The sequence below is a fragment of the Ascaphus truei genome, chromosome 19 (assembly GCF_040206685.1).
Source record: "Ascaphus truei isolate aAscTru1 chromosome 19, aAscTru1.hap1, whole genome shotgun sequence".
Classification (NCBI taxonomy): domain Eukaryota; kingdom Metazoa; phylum Chordata; class Amphibia; order Anura; family Ascaphidae; genus Ascaphus; species Ascaphus truei.
In genome coordinates, this window is record NC_134501.1 from 7,893,097 (window position 1) to 7,910,006 (window position 16,910).

Genomic DNA, 16,910 nt, shown 5'->3' on the forward strand with positions numbered 1-16,910 from the left:
CAGCCTTGATTTATAGGTCTTAGAGGTATGCGTTACACACACCATCATAACAATGCGTGGAATAAGTACCTACAAAAGTGTTTAATTTAATTTAGGTGCCTGGGTCAGGGAGATAATGTAATGTTTCCCACGGAACTGCTATCGGATCTTGAAGGAGTTCTACCATCTTAGAATAATGCATTTATCAGATGACCACACCACCACCCTTCTAGGAATGTAACCTAATTGCATTTACATTTTCTCCACCCTCCCCTACAAACGATGTCCTGTACAAACTCCTTTGCCCTTTCCAGTTCTCCTCCCCACTTGCTGTACCGTCTTCCTCCCAATACACAGCATAACATTTCTCGACTTGATCATTTGATCCCAAACTTAAGTATATACCAAATTCCACAGGGGTTCAGAGCAGAAGAACAGCCATTAGTCTAGATAGAGAGCGAGAAATAATAACCCTGAGGTGTGCTGCAACCTCTACAATGAGAGACCCCATTTGCCAGCTCCATCTGAACTTGGCCATGTTATGCTTATCAATCAGATATGTCTGTATGGTTCTGCTATGTCTGCATATGTCTTAAAACCCATCACTATACAATGATAATCAATTATTATTAGTCTTCTACACACATACACTAGCATCCCTTTCCTGTTAGCTCACACTGTGTCGTATTTAGGATAAATGTACACAGTCTTCCTTAACTGCAGAATCCTCAAGGCAGAGAACTCAAAATAATGTGCTAAATGTGTTTCCCATTTTATATCCAAATTATGTTTCATTTGATCACACAACACAATGAAGTGGGCAGGTAAAGAATATATCTCAATTATTAGCCCCACTTATCAATCTTAAAAACCACAGATGCAAGTAAATTCCCCCCTGTAGCCTTAATGTACATTACATTGGATATTTGCATTATTCATGACTACCTACAGATCTATCAAGTCGGCTCTGGCAGTACTGTTTGATTTCTAATGCCTTGCTGGCACTTTGCTTATTCGGTTTCTAATGTGCTCAGAAAAGCATAATTAGACTGAAAACAATTCATTTCCTTCTGTTTTGATTACTCAGAGCTGGACTTCCAGTGAAATATGATTGGTAATGTTCAATTGGGGAATAGTTTATTGTGGGGATTCTCAGTTCTATGCTAAATGCACCCATCCACATTTCAGATACCACCAAACATATGTGAATGCTCTTAAGGTTAATAAGCCAATATTCTCTACATCTTAGACATAATTAGACTGAGGTTCACCAAAGGTTGATAGGTTGCATAGTAATCCTGATGGTGGCCCTCCATAGGTGTGTGATTCACCATGGGATGCCACACTCCTGGGAATAGCATGCAACACATTTAGCAAATAACGTGTCCAGAATGGGGAGTGCTAACTTGTCTAGTTCTCTATGAGACATCTTAGCAAAAGTTAGCTCACTATATTCATTAAACCCCTTTTATGCCCGCAACACCCTGATCAACAATAAGTTGTTAGCTCTCTGGCATCAATGGGGATTAGTATACTGTACTCACTGCAGGACCTGGAAAAAGGTTAAACTGTGTTGTTAAAATCTGAATTATTCTGAAATCAAGAAAAGCTGCTCGTTAATGAGATGTTCAAATTCATCCTATTTGGCCTTGCATGCCTCATATGGCAGATACAACCTCATACTTCACTTGAAGAAAAACTGTACCTAATAATCATGTCAGATTTGGAGGTAAAAATGAACCATATATAAATGCATGTACTTTATATAGCTCAGATACTGTAGAATCTCATTTATTCAAACTTTGGAGACAGGGTCAGATTTACATTTGCTCCTGATATGTCGTAATCTATCCAAAATTGTATTTTCTCCCCCAAATGATGATCAAGTGAAAAATGGTACTTCACAGTTAATGAATCAGCAATCATAACAAAGGGTTGTGATTGGGCTGACAATGATTAATTGCCCTGCCGATCTAATGGCATATACAGCTAGCGATGTTAGGGGCAGTATAAGCTCCGCACAACTTGACCGATAACTTTGCATTTTCAATGGCTTTGGAAGACGTGTGATGCTGGACACATGAATACAGATAAAGCAATAACCAGCACTCCAGAGGTGTCGATATAAACGTGACAGTTTAAAGTAGGAGAAACGTTTCGGTTCTTCCTTGGACCTTTGTCAAGACAAAGGCCCAAAGAAGAACCGAAACATTGATCGTGCATTAAACTCTCACATTTATATCAAGGTCTCTGAAGTGCTGGCTTTATTGATCTGAATACCACTTTTGTGGAGGTCTGGATCACAGATTACAGCTGAATTAATGGATGAATGAATTAATTAATGGACATACACTGTCCAGGCTATCTTAGAATAAGAGGATATTGGACAGTGGATATCTTTTTGGAATATAATGTAATACTCTTTAGAGGGCTAAAAGATGTGGAACAATCTGAGATCTCTAATGACATATATTCCTTTCTGAAGTCTTGTTACTATGTAGGAAATATAGGGCCCTCAACAGCCCACATACACTCCCAAACACATTGTTTACCAGAGTGGCCTGGCCCTAAATAATCTGGACTTTGATGTAACAGGAGTCAGATTAAAACCCAATTCCAGTCCATTGTGATCATGGGTAAACGAATGCCTTACATATATTGAGCCGCAATATGTGTACTCTACTACGGACCTTATAGATGATATAGTATTATCTTTCATAATAAAAGATCTATAGAATAATAATAATGGTTCTATGAAATGTAACAAACATCTTCAAGCAGGGCACCCAAACAATACAAGTACAAAGCAGAGAAAGTGCAACATGAACATAAGCAAATATTTACACCCAGAAATAGACACAGTCACATGAATAACTTATCTACTGTAGGGACCTACAGTACATTTATCAGACAAGAAAAAGGTATTTGGGACTGTGTAGATCAGTGATTTTCAACTGGGGTCCAGAAAATCTAGCGCCCCCAGTTTGCACACCGCTGTTCTAAGTACCCAGGTTAGGAAGAAGAGACCAAGTGTTGGGCTCTGCTTCTCACATCACATGAGCTCTAACCATCTGCGTAGAAATCATGTCATGTTTACTAACGTGGCATTCAGGAGGCAACTGTATCAGACATGGTGTGGAATTAAGTGGCTTGGTGGTATTTATCTCCCAATTGCATTAACCATTCAACAGCACTATAAAAAGCCAGCCTGCTGTCTAATTATGTACATGTTTTACTGTGTTTATAGACTGTTAAAGCTGCAGACCAAGCAATATCCTACATGTGTGTTTTTATTTAATAAATCAGTTCTGTACTATGGGAAAATACTTGTAGCATTTAAAACAACTCTGAATGACATTTTGTATGTATTATAATGTAACGAGCATTTTTTGTTTCTATAGCAACCATTTACAAAGTCACATCCCCTTCCTCTTCGATACAGGCTCTGGCACACCCCTTTTTGAGCCCTGCAGTAGTGCACCAATTGTATCTAGTGACTGCCTGGTCATATAATCTTCCCCACAGAACTTTGCATCTTTGGTCCTCTTCTGCTGCGATGACAGCCATTTAGTGAACCCCTGAGCCGAATCTTTGCCGATCAATCACAGGAGAACAGATTAATCAGCAACTTAGCTAATTACTTATCATTGTGTGGATTGTATTTGATGCACATATTAAAGGGGGGGGAGTATTTTTAAATGGCAGCTTGGGCTTCTGCTTTAAAGAAGCAATACAAGCAGCACTTAAAATTATTATTTTGTTTTTAAATATATGTAGCATTTAATTACCTTTATTGAAAACTAATTACCTAAGCTGCCGATCGATTAGTTTTTCCCGTGATCGATCAGCAAAGATCATGCTTCCCAGGGCTCGCTAAATGGCCGCCTTTCAGTTTCAATCAATCCTTCAGTTAGTGTAACTCAGCAGCTACAATGTATTCCTAAATTACTAGGGTAACATTATCTATTGTTACAGTTTGCAGCTCAAACTGTTGGGAATATTGGCAACAAATGATCACAAACAGGAAAATGTTACAAAGTTATTGCACTTCTGGGGAGGTGGGATAAAACTTGTTATAGAAATCAAAAGACGCTCAGTATATTAAAACGCATTAAAAATGGCATTAAGAGCTGAATACAAAAAAAAGTAATACAAATGATTTAATACTACAGAACTGATTTATTTAAAAAAAAAGACATGTAGGATAGATATTGCTTGAATTGATACTTTTATTTACTGTAGAATGCTACCATAGAAGGGCTTTTTAAATATAGTCTAAAGGGCCTTTTGGGCCATTTGTGGACGAAAAACCCTACAGGTGTCCATGGCGGTATTCAGATGATAACGGCTGCTTTGGACTGTATATTAAACTGCCATTGTGTATAAAAGTGATAAGAAGAGCAGACATCCAAGCAACAATTGCTACAAGGAACCCCGACTACAAAGACCCTACAAGTCATGTAACCTTATTTTCAGAAAGGAAGGCATTTGTCTTTCTTATGAAGAAGAGTTTAATTATAGTTATTATTATCCTATAAAAATTATTATGATCCTATTTCATTGGCAGGTCTAGATTCACGAACACATACGACCTTAACCTGAATGTCTTCAAGGGCAGGGGTGCGCAAACTGGGGGGCGCAACATTTTCGGGAGGGGGGAATGCATGGCACTTACAGAGGCCCCACGCTCTTCCCCAATATTCGGGAATGGTACAAGGAGCTTTCAAAAGAATTATTCATCCCAAGGGCAGTACCAAGGACACGGGGTCATCCCTTAAGGTTGGAGGAAAGGATATTTCACCAGCAACAAAGGAAAGTGTTCTTTACAATGAAATCATTATCCATGGAGACGGTGATGGCAGATACAATAGATTTGTTCAAAAAAAGGTTGGACATCTTTTTAGAAAGGAAACGTATACACGGATATACCACATAAGTAAACATGGGAAGGATGTTGATCCAGGGAGTAATCCGATTGCCAATTCTTGGATTCAGGAAAGAATTTATTTTTCCCCTTATGAGATATCATTGGATGATATGACACTGGGGTTTTGTGTTTGCCTTCCTCTGGATCAATAAGTAAGTATAGATATAGGATAAAGTATCTGTTGTCTAAATTTAGCATAGGTTGAACTTGATGGATGCATGGCTTTTTTCAACCTCATCTACTATGTAACGCATTTAAATGAAATGCCGGGGGAGCGCGCGAGGCCTCTGCATATCACTTACCTTGTCTCCAGCGGCTTCTGGCGACGAGGCATCAAAGGACGCCGCGGGGTCACATGATGCCGTGTTGCCATAGCAACGCAACGGCACATGACGTTGAGACGTCAGAAAACGCTGGAAACCAGGTAAAGAAGGGGGGGCATGTCAGGGGGGGAAAGCAGGCAGGGGGTGCAGACGGAAAAGTTTGCGCACCCCTGTTCTAGGGCAAAGGATGTCTTGTTGGTCACGCTTCTTTAGGCCCGGGCCATAGAGGTGTGGGGAGAGCGGATGCGCGCTAACGCTGAGGCTCGCCTGCTTCAGTCAGCGCGATTGCACGGACTTGCAGGCGAGCCAGCATGCGCCAAGGGAGCCGGGGGGGAGGAGGTTGGAGGCGGAGCAGTGACGTCGCTGGGCCAATCGCCCGCGACGCACTGACGTCAATGTCACGGCGCCGATGTCACGGCGCCGTGACGTTGACGCTGCTGAAGGCTGATTGGATGTTTTCAGCCGACAGCGCGCTGAAAAACAGCTTGGCGCTCGGCTGAAAACTCCAAAGCCTGAGCACGCCTGCGGACGCTCGCCTGAGCCCCCTCTCAAGGCATCCTCATTGAGAATGCAGGGGCTCAGCGCTGAGCGTCCGCACGACTCAGCGCTGCTTGTCCATCTATGGACGCAGCCTTAGACAAAGCAGAGACTACTTCCAGACAGCTACTAGGCTTGTGAACGCAACTAATGAGATCAACTCCACATCCACATGAATATCCTGACCATCAGGTGCAATGATTTTAGTGTCAATTTTGCACAAGTAAAACAACATTAAACTAGAATAAAAAAGTGGAGGCTCCATGTAAGTGACTGCGTTTTAGGGCAGTTCACAGCCAGAAAGCACATTTTTGGTTTATAATAACTTTATTTCATATAGCGCTTTTTTTCCCAATGGAACTCCACATGCATCACGATTACAGTACAGCGCGGGGTACGCAGCACATAGGAATGTCGCAGACACTGTGCCTGCCCAGTTGAGCTTACAATCTATGTTTTTGGTGCCTGTCTATAGTAATCTGTCTGAATCTGGAAGGCGGGCATCTGTCAGATATGCATTGAGCCATCTCCATATATACTATTATCTAAAGGTAATTTAAGAAAATGGCAAGGGAATTGGGTGTCAGCTGGTTGGTGCCTAATCCAACTTTGTAGTTTACTGAAACATGGTCCAGTAATTGGGTAACCCTCCTCAACCTATAACAGAAGGAAACGTGTTGTTACTGATATTGTATGTGACAGAGAAGAGTGTTTAACAACTGCCCATACTAAGGGCTGGGGGGGGATTTACTGACGTTTAATGATCATTTTATTTTACATGGAATCAACTACAATAAACATCTTCAGTGAAAATGATTGTTATTGAAATATGAGCGAGTAATAATATTACATGTGTAGAAGAATGGTGCTCAAAAATACAGGGACCTATATCCTTATAATAAAAGGAGAATGAGGCACACACTGGGTAGTTTCCAATATAAAGTACTAAACCTATAATGGGGCTCTAATCCACCCTGAAGGTGGGGGTAGGTGCACGGAGACACCCCCCCTTTACCTCATTGGGCTGGCCCCAGGTAAACGTACTCACGACTCAGTATCCCCAGTAGCTCTCTCCACAAGCGTGCAGCTGCCTCAGCTCAGGAGAATCCAATTGCAGTATATGTGCAGCGCACAGCAAAGAATGATAAGGAGCAGGTCTGGCAAAAAATATTTCTTTAATGTGAGGCCATAAAATAGAGGGTTGCAACCCTTCTACGCGTTTCGTGCGATACGTGCACTTGATAAAGTGCCCGTATCGCACGAAACGCGTAGAAGGGTTGCAACCCTCTATTTTATGGCCTCACATTAAAGAAATATTTTTTGCCAGACCTGCTCCTTATCATTCTTTGCTGTGCGCTGCACATATACTGCAATTGAGTAATAATATTAGCAGCTCTCTGTTTACAATGGATCACTAAACTTTCAGGTTACAGTGGATCACTAAACTCTCTGTTTACAATGGATCACTAAACTTTCAGGTTACAATGGATCACTAAACTCTCTGTTTACAATGGATCACTAAACTTTCTGTTTACAATGGATCACTAACCGTTCTGTTTACAATGGATCACTAAACTTTCTGTTTACAGTGGATCACTGAACTCTCTGTTTACAATGGATCACTAAACTTTCTGTTTACAGTGGATCACTAAACTTTCTGTTTACAATGGATCATTAAACGTTCTGTTTACAGTGGATCACTAAACTTTCTGTTTACAGTGGATCACTAAACTTTCTGTTTACAGTGGATCACTAAACTTTATGTTTACAGTGGATTACCAAACTCTCTGTTTACAATGGATCACTAAAATCTCTGTTTACAGTGGATCACAAAACGTTCTGTTTACAATGGATCACTAAACTCTCTGTTTGCAATGGATCACTAAACTCTCTGTTACAGTGGATCACTAAATCTTCTTTTTACAATGGATCACTAAACTCTCTGTTTACAGTGGATCACTAAATGTTATGTTTACAATGGATCACTGAATTCTCTGTTTACAATGGATCACTGAACGTTCTGTTTACAATGGATCACTGAACTTTCAGGTTACAATGGATCACTAAACTTTCTGTTTACAATGGATCACTGAACTCTCTGTTTACAATGGATCACTAAACGTTCTGTTTACAATGGATCACTAAATGTTCTGTTTACAATGGATCACTAAATGTTCTGTTTACAATAGATCACTAAATGTTCTGTTTACAGTGGATCACTAAACGTTCTGTTTACAATGGATCACTAAACGTTCTGTTTACAATGGATCACTAAACGTTCTGTTTACAATGGATTACTAAACGTTCTGTTTACAATGGATCGCTAAACTTTCTGTTTACAGTGGATCACTAAACGTTCTGTTTACAATGGATCACTAAACATTCTGTTTACAATGGATCACTGAACTCTCTGTTTATAATGGATCACTAAAATTTCACTTGTATTTTATCATTACGGTTATCAACTCATAGGCCGCACTACAAATTAAACACTGTGGAAACCTAAGGAATCCTGTATTTGAAAAGAAAATAGAAGAGTTTTAGAAATATATAAATGTTAGAAATATAACAAAGGAGATTTGTAGAATGAGCAAACAGTAGGTTACTATTCTGTTCAAATGTCCCAGCATGCACTGCAGGCCCGCAACTACTAAACGCAATTTAGGAGGCGGGGGAAAGATTGTGTTACTTTCTTCTTTACAACGATGAGCTATAAAATTATTTGGGATCCTACTGTAACACTTTTTGCTCTTAACTTTCAACCATGAGCTCTGCTGCGACGAGTGATGTTCAAGGTCTATAATAGTGGTGACATATTCGGAATGACAGTGGAAGACAACAGTGCCTGGTATATTTATTACTTTGCGTTTTCTCTTTATTCACATTAGGGGCCCATGTTAAAATGGATGAGAAGTAAAGAGTGACACACTGTGCTCATTTGCATGTCATTACCCAGAATCCCTAGCTGCAGTGGAAGAACTGTTTGCTAAGCAATAATGGGGAGAGACAGGGTTGCAGACCAGTCAGACATGCAAATGCACCACAAGTGGGATTTTTATTTACTGTACACTTTATTCCACTACTGTAAGCTTATTACACCGGTCCTTTATTGTCTCTAAAAATCCTTTGATTTAAAAGGTTGAATACACTGTTAGTCCTATTTTAAAAGAAACGATTGTTCAGTTAGGGCGCTCCCTTTAATTATCCATCTCCAGTGATTGTACCTCTTGGCATAGTGTTGCGATTGTAAATATACCATCTACCTGCACAGCAGACACACACCGTCACCAATAGGCTGCAATTGTACCAACCAAATCGAGTAACTCTTATGCCACGGGTGGCCAATGCCAGTTCTCAAGGGCCACCAACAGGTCAGTTTTGCACGATATCCCTGTTTCAGCACAGGTGGCTCAATCGATATCCCGAAAACCTGACCTGTTTGTGGCCCTTGAGCACTGGAGTTTGCCACTCCTGTCTTATACTGATGAACACGGCTGCATTTCCACTGCAGTTAGCAAATTTTCAAGCATAAGACAGGTGAGAACAACCAAGGAACATGCAAGAGTCTAAAATAAGCTGCTTAACAACTGTGCAACAATCATTGAATGGACATCCTTTCCCAAGGAGAGGTTATGTGTCGGCTGAGGGTGGCTCAGATTCGTACAGACTATAGGCAACGATATATGAATCCAATGGATACATGTTAACATATGGCCACTACTCAGGCTGTAAAGTAACATACCAGGCTGATTTGTGCATCACTAATGAGTATCCACTGCAGAATAGCACAGCACATCTATGGGTCTCTTAGGGGATTCTAGCAAATAAGACCTGCTGTTGCTTATTATTATGCTGACATTTTAGAAGCAAGGAGGGGGTGCTGTCTGCTAATAAGGAAGCTGAAGGCTGCAGCCACTGGCAATTGATTTTGTGCGTTTCACAATGTTTCATTTTTTCCAAGCTGTACACAAGCACTGGGCTTGCACAGCAGCTGCATGCAGCCGTTCCCTGATATGTGTCCTGTTTCCACACACATTCCTCCACCCTACCACCCTTCCACACACATTCCTCCACCCTACCACCCTTCCACACACATTCCTCCACCCTACGACCCGTGAGGATGCACGGCATGTCTCTGCAGTTGGGGCAGGGACAGGGCTTATGTTTGGGGCCTGTGATGTATTTCACTGCAAGGTGTTGCAGGTCCCTGCAGTAGTGCAGCAGTTAACAGGAGCTTGCTTTGCACATCCTCCCCTGTAAGTGGGGCGGCTGGATAAAGTATCGAACAAGGGAGTCTGACCTACGTACCCCACCCCCCACCATAAGTCGATCAACACAGCAATCAATCACATTATCCTGGAGGTCTGATAGGTGCAGCCAGCAACTGTGTACATCCATTTCCATATGTATCAGTGCAATTTCTGATTGGGGCGACAAAGGCAGAATGCTTTACAAATAAGGGTAACTGCATCATGTTTAGGGTTTCAATGGCTATGGGGGTATTTATGATGGGACCCCCACAATCAGCTGTGGCAGCTTGGCTGGTTAAGTTGCCAACTTCTCCCTGCGTCATGTTTACTTTGCAGCCTCCATCCGGCAGGGTGGGTAAAAGGAATGTGTCAGGGATAGGGGAAGGGTCCTCATAGATCAGCTGGAAAGAGGGAGCATAGGAGCCCAGGGGAAATGGCAAGGCAGAGCTCGCCCCAAGAGGAATGGCAGTGATCAGTCCAACATAATAACCATATCTTCTTTACTTTACTATATTTACCTCTAAGACAGGAGTTCTCAACTCCAGTCCTCAGGCCCCACCCCAACAGGTCAAATCTTCAGGATATCCCTGCTTCAGCGCTGGTGGTTCAATCAGTCCCTGCTTCAGCACAGGTGGCCAGTGATTGAGCCACCTGTGCTGAAGTTGGGCTATTCTGAAAACCTGACCTGTTGGGGGGGGGGGGGGGGAGGGAGTTGAGCACCCCTGCTGTAAGACATTCATGTATCCACTCCAAAGGTGGACTTTTGAGTGCACTGGCTCTGAAGGAATTTAGAAAACATGACCCCCTACATCCCACTTCCACCGATCCAATATGGCAGAGATTATTTTGCCTTGCAAACACTGCTCCTCTCTCATTATAATGATGGGTGGTTCAATGTAGAGGGCAGTTGCAGAAGGTTCGGGTCAGAATTGAAAGGCAGGGGTTGAAATGGTGAGCAAACAAAGTGCGCAGTTGAGAACTAAGTAGCTTTCCCCACACTCCAATTAGAACCCACATGTGTGTCCCTGTGATGCACAGGAAGCTTGTTTTATTCACCAAATTGGTCATTTAGGCTGAACATTATATTCCTATTTCACGTCATTGTGTTCATGTTAATTCAATATGTTTTTAACATGCTTTATACCAGGGGTCTCAAACTCAGTCCTCAAGGGCCATCAACATGCCAGGCTTTATGGATATCCCTGCTTCAGCACAGGTGGCTCAATCAGTGGCTCAGTCTGAGCCACCTGTGCTGAAGCAGGGATATCCATAAAAGATGGCTGTTGGTGGCCCTTGAGGGCTGAGTTTGAGACCCGTGCTTTATACCAAGACACAGTAACAGCTGCAACATTTAAGTATCACTATTAGGTGGCGTTTTCTCTGTGAAACAATCTGCATGTTGGTTCCCCAATTTGGGGATATTCTGCCCCATAACCACTTTTTTTATACGCACTACCCTGTTTCAGCTGCCACTGAGCTTTGTACGTGTTAACCCCTTCGGTGGAAGCAGGGCCAGTAATGGATTGCTCTGTAATACACTGCTGGTCCCTCTTGCATTTACGTGACATTATATGATCTCGCACACATTGATTTTTTTCTGTTTAGAAGAAAATGATCATGGAGGCTGAACACGTTACAACACCGTGATTCATTCCAGAAATGAAACTGGCATTATAATTGAAAATGGGACATGTATCATACAGTTTTTGTAAGAGCAGCCATTTTTAATTTGGGAAAACAGAAGAAGGGACTGAGTTTCAGTCCAGCAGCCTGACTAAAATATGTAACATGATCTAGCTTCTTTGTGAATTAGTGGAGAGGCCCAGAAATGAATATACTTTGATTTCTAATACTGATATACAATAGGAAGGAACATTTTGGGGTAAAATGTAATGCCTACTCTACAACTTTCTGCTAATAACTCAAATTGTATTGGAAGAACTGATTCTTTCATGTATTCCAATGGCCAAGTGCACTGAGAATTGGGGCTGCAGATACAATACTAATATGAATAATTAGGCTTCAGTGAAAGCTATTGGTAAAGGGAATAACGGAGGCTCCTTCCAATGGGACAGACACACTAAAGGAGTTACACCTGAAAGGCCCCCTTCTTGCAGAGAATTGCACCTGGTCCCATACACCTCCAGCAGAATGCCCTGTCTATTGACTTTCTCCAATGACTGTCCCTCAGAGGAAATTCCTGCCAGGTATAAGGCTTTCTAATCATTTAATTATACGATGCCTCCCCCATAGTATGGATAAGATCAATAGGTGCCAACGCAAGTGGTTTTCTTTAGGGAACCGACCTGTTACCCTAACCATAATAATACGTTGCCCTGATGCAACCCATGTGAGTAGATTCTGCTTGGCACTGCCCCCTACCCACTACAGTATGTCCTAATCATAACTAACCCACCAAGTGTTTGCCACTATGAATGTGATCCTTGCTAGGCGCCAGTCTTCTACCAACCAAGCATATTATAACAGCCCACACAATGCCACCCATCTATTCTGTGTGGCACTGCCCCCTACACACTACTGTATATCTTTTAACGATAATATGCTGCCCACTAAATCACCCAGTGTTTTCCTCCACGAATGTGATCCCATCTGGCCACCAGTCTTCAACCAAGCTTATTATAACAGCCCCCCACCCCCTATTCTGTATGGCACCGACACATCACCCAACCCCCAAATGATAATGTACCTCCCATACACTGTGCCCCTATGAGTGTCACTGCTTCCCCCAAACCCTATTAGTCATCCTCTGTCCCCAAATGGTTTCCCGTTCCTAGGGGCACTGCCACCCTACTCCACCCCACACGTGGGTGTCTTACCTCCATCAGAGTAGGTTTCCGTGCCATACCCATCCTGCAGACCGTTGCTCCATGTGCCTTCATACTTGGCTCCGTTACCGGTGCACTCCCGGACCCCATAGCGCCCTTTAAATCCGTGGGTCCACTCCCCTCGGTAAGCCCACTTGCCCTTGCTCTCCACCCCGATGCCATGCCTCTTGCCCTGGGCCCAGGTACCCTGGTAGGTATTGCCACTTGGCCAGGTGTAGACGCCCAGCACCTCGAAGCCGTGACACCAGGAGCCCGTGTACTCGCCCTGCCCCTTGGGACCAGTGCAGATCCCGTGGCCGTGAGCCTTTCCATCCTGCCAGCCTCCGCAGTAGGACCCCCCATCATCAAAATTAAACCTTCCCCCACTTGACATGCATGTAACTCAGTTTGCAAATCCACGCAAAAATGCCCACCAAAAAATAATAATAATAATATGAATGAAATAAACAGGTAGAAGAGGAGGGGGTTAGGGGGGGGGGGGGGGTGATGATGGAGTCAGCGTTATAAGGAGGAAGCCACAGGATCCACCAGCGATCAAGTCAAATTCAACATCACACTGAGCATCCTGAATGGGTCTTGATCATGAACAGACCCCAGGATCCCTCGTGGAAGTGTCACTCGGTGGTGGCTTCTGCAGTGGGCAGCTCCACCTCTCTCGATCAGGTTGCAGCCCCCCCCCCCTTCCTCAGCACGGGGGTACCACCTCCCCGATCCTGCTTGAGTGGGACCCCACGCACCCCAGCATATTGGGGGAGGGTGGGGGGTGGGGAGTAGGGGGATGACCACAGGATGCTTGGAGGAAGGGGGTGGGTGGGAGATCAGCAATGCAGCTGCCTATCCCTTTCTCTCCTCCTCTATCTCTCTCGCTGCCTCCCTCCTCCCTACCTCCTCTCCCTCACACACCTCAACATACAGAGCCTGCGATGAGATTGCCCTGCTCTGCCAGATCCTCAGCTCTCTGCATTGGATGAGTCTCTTAGTCAATGTCTCCTTGGCTCAGAGCAAAGCTTCAGCAGTCTGCCCTCCCTATGGCTGCTGTGATTCCCCCCCCCCCCCCCCCCCCTTGTATATGGAGATCTCTGCTTATTATCATCAGCTTGGTACACCGGTTCCTTTCTTCTGTCCTCCTGTCTTCCAGGTGCTTATTTTTTTAATCTTATTTTTTATTTATTTTTTATTAATTATTATTATTATTGTTGTTATTATTATTATGAGAGAAGATCCAAAAATTGCCCCAAGCCCTCTCCCACAGCTCCCCTTCCCTCTGCTTGGATTTAAAGAAACAGGAACTGCGTAATGTTACATGGAGACACCCAGTACACAGCTTTCCACCTCCTCCTTGGAGACAGGAGGCTAATCTCAGACAGGCAGGCCATAGGGTTAGCATTTAGTGCAATGCATTTCAATGTCAGCACTGGGGCGGGATTTAATATGGAGGCAGGGCATATTATCCCCAGCCAGCAATGATCAATCCATATCAAACCTGATATTAGTACATTATGTTCTGTGACTTACACAAGGCAAATGTGGATTTATACATTCAGCTTTCTAAATGAGCTCAGATAGAACTATCGGTGGATGGATCTAAACATACAGTATCTATTTGATTTCTATAGCTTTTACACAAACACACAATGCATTAAAACCAATATATTAGAAGTCGTATTATTACGTGGAAAAATACAAGGGTGGAACTGCAATATTGAATTTGCCAGAGAACCAAGCAAGAGTTGACATATGTATATAATAAATAAAACAGGATACTTTACATATGCATAGGATCTTTCATGGTATATATATTATTCTCTGCCATAAACACCATGGGTTCTATGTACCAAGACCATTTTGGCTCAAAAGCGGGGCATTTTCACCCTGCACCCATGTAGCAAAACATTTTGCTCCAATTTTGTCTCGTCTGCACCAGTTTGCACCTTGAGATCTATCACATTCAGCATCTCTTCCCCAGCTTGCACCTTGGGGAGAGTCAGTAGGAGGAGTTGGGGGGAGTTACATGGTGCACAGATTATAATGAGATGTATCACATTCTGCATCTCTGCCCCAGCTTGCACCTTGGGGTGAGTCAGTAGGAGGAGTTGGGGGGGAGTTACACGGTGCACAGATTATAATGAGATGTATCGCATTCTGCGTCTCTGCCCCAGCTTGCACCTTGGGGAGAGTCAGTAGGAGGAGTTGGGGGGAGTTACATGGTGCACACATTATAATGAGATGTATCACATTCTGCGTCTCTGCCCCAGCTTGCACCTTGGGGAGAGTCAGTAGGAGGAGTTGGGGAGGAGTTACATGGGGCACAGATTATAATGAGATGTATCACATTCTGCGTCTCTGCCCCAGCTTGCACCTTGGGGAGAGTCAGTAGGAGGAGTTGGGGGGAGTTACATGGTGCACACATTATAATGAGATGTATCACATTCTGCGTCTCTGCCCCAGCTTGCACCTTGGGGAGAGTCAGTAGGAGGAGTTGGACGAGGAGTTACATGGTGCACACATTATAATGAGATGTATCACATTCTGCGTCTCAGCCCCAGCTTGCACCTTGGGGAGAGTCAGTAGGAGGAGTTGGGGGGAGTTACATGGTGCACACATTATAATGAGATGTAGCACATTCTGCGTCTCTGCCCAGCTTGCACCTTGGGGAGAGTAGGTAGGAGGTGTTGGGGAGGAGTTACAAGGTGCACAGATTATTATGAGATGTATCACATTCTGCGTCTCTGCCCCAGCTTGCACCTTGGGGAGAGTAGGTAGGAGGTGTTGGGGAGGAGTTACAAGGTGCACAGATTATTATGAGATGTATCACATTCTGCGTCTCTGTGCTCCATTCTTTTTCCCTTTTATTTTCACCCCAAATCCTCCATACGCCATGTAAATCTAAAATTCTACATCAGATGGAAACTGCTCCAAAAAACAAAGCAGTGCATCAAAACACAATTTTCTCTAAGTTGATACATAGACTCCCAAAATGTTAGCTTAGTTTTTCTCTGACCAAGACAGGAATAAAATAGAGATGTGTACATGTGGCATTCTGGGCCTATGTTTTACAATTACAAACACGTGTATATATAGTATCGGTATTAAGAAAATGAAACAAGATGGGGAGAATGTGTTGGTATATTTTACAGCGTTCAAAGTGCAATAAAGACTTTGCCCCGTGAATGTTTTGGGGACAGACTAACCCAGTCTTTCTGGAACACGATTCTACAAAAGGTTTATTTTATGCATATGTCAAAACGAAAACAATCTTCAAGTCACAATTTATTTTTTTACTTACAAAAGAAGTAAAAGTTTAGGTTTGTAAATACAATAAGTAGTGGTGCTCTTTGGTCTTCCCATACTTCAGCTAATGATCTTGTGTTATAACAGGGAATGATCTCCCAAATGGACAGACTTATGCCGAGGCCATGCTAGGCGCATGCGCGTGGCGCGTGCCTACTGCAGAGGCGATCCGTGGCCTGGGGATTTGGAGAAGACGCGACAGGGAGGCGTGTCTATGATGTCACGTGAGCAGTTCGCCTTCATTGGCTGAACCGCGCACGTGACCCAGCCGTAAATCAAATGATTTTGTCTGCTCGGCAATCACACGCTTGGCTGCGCGCTCTTTGGCATGGACGCGGCCTTATTCGGCAAGTTGCGATGGTGCTAATCACGGTATCTCAGGGAAGGCCTCATTGAAGTTAATGGGGTTTCGCGTGCAATAGCACTGGATTGGCGCTATCATCGCTTAGTGAATAAGCCCCTTAGAACTTGCAGCAACAGCACATCTTTACGCATTCAGCTACGCCTCAATTTGCAATTGAAAGCTCCATGATGCTGCATCTGCGCAGGTATCGTTGAATGACCTCTAAAATCTGTAAGATCAGAGAGAGGGGGGGGAGAGGGGTGTTATCTCATTAATTCCACATAAAGATAGCAGCTATGTGTGTATTTACAAAGATAGTTCTTCTCCATGTATACCTATATGGCAGAATTAATGGACACAATGCAATTATCAGGGTACAAAGTGTTCCTTTTTATTCCGTATCCATGTAAATAT

At 43.3% G+C, this 16,910-nt stretch overlaps 1 protein-coding gene across 3 annotated transcripts in view; it reads right to left on the reverse strand.

Moving 5' to 3' along the window:
- The window catches only part of JPH3 (junctophilin 3), a 51,253-nt gene extending 37,369 nt beyond the window's left edge, over positions 1-13,884 (reverse strand). For 2 of the 3 annotated variants that reach the window (XM_075576431.1, XM_075576433.1), the window contains exon 1: positions 12,854-13,884. In XM_075576431.1, coding sequence (XP_075432546.1) covers positions 12,854-13,235 — 382 coding nt within the window. In that variant the 5' untranslated portion in view covers positions 13,236-13,884. The remainder of the gene's footprint in view (positions 1-12,853) is intronic. The other variant, XM_075576432.1, reaches the window with a different exon arrangement.
- Between the last annotated feature and the right edge of the window lie 3,026 nt (positions 13,885-16,910).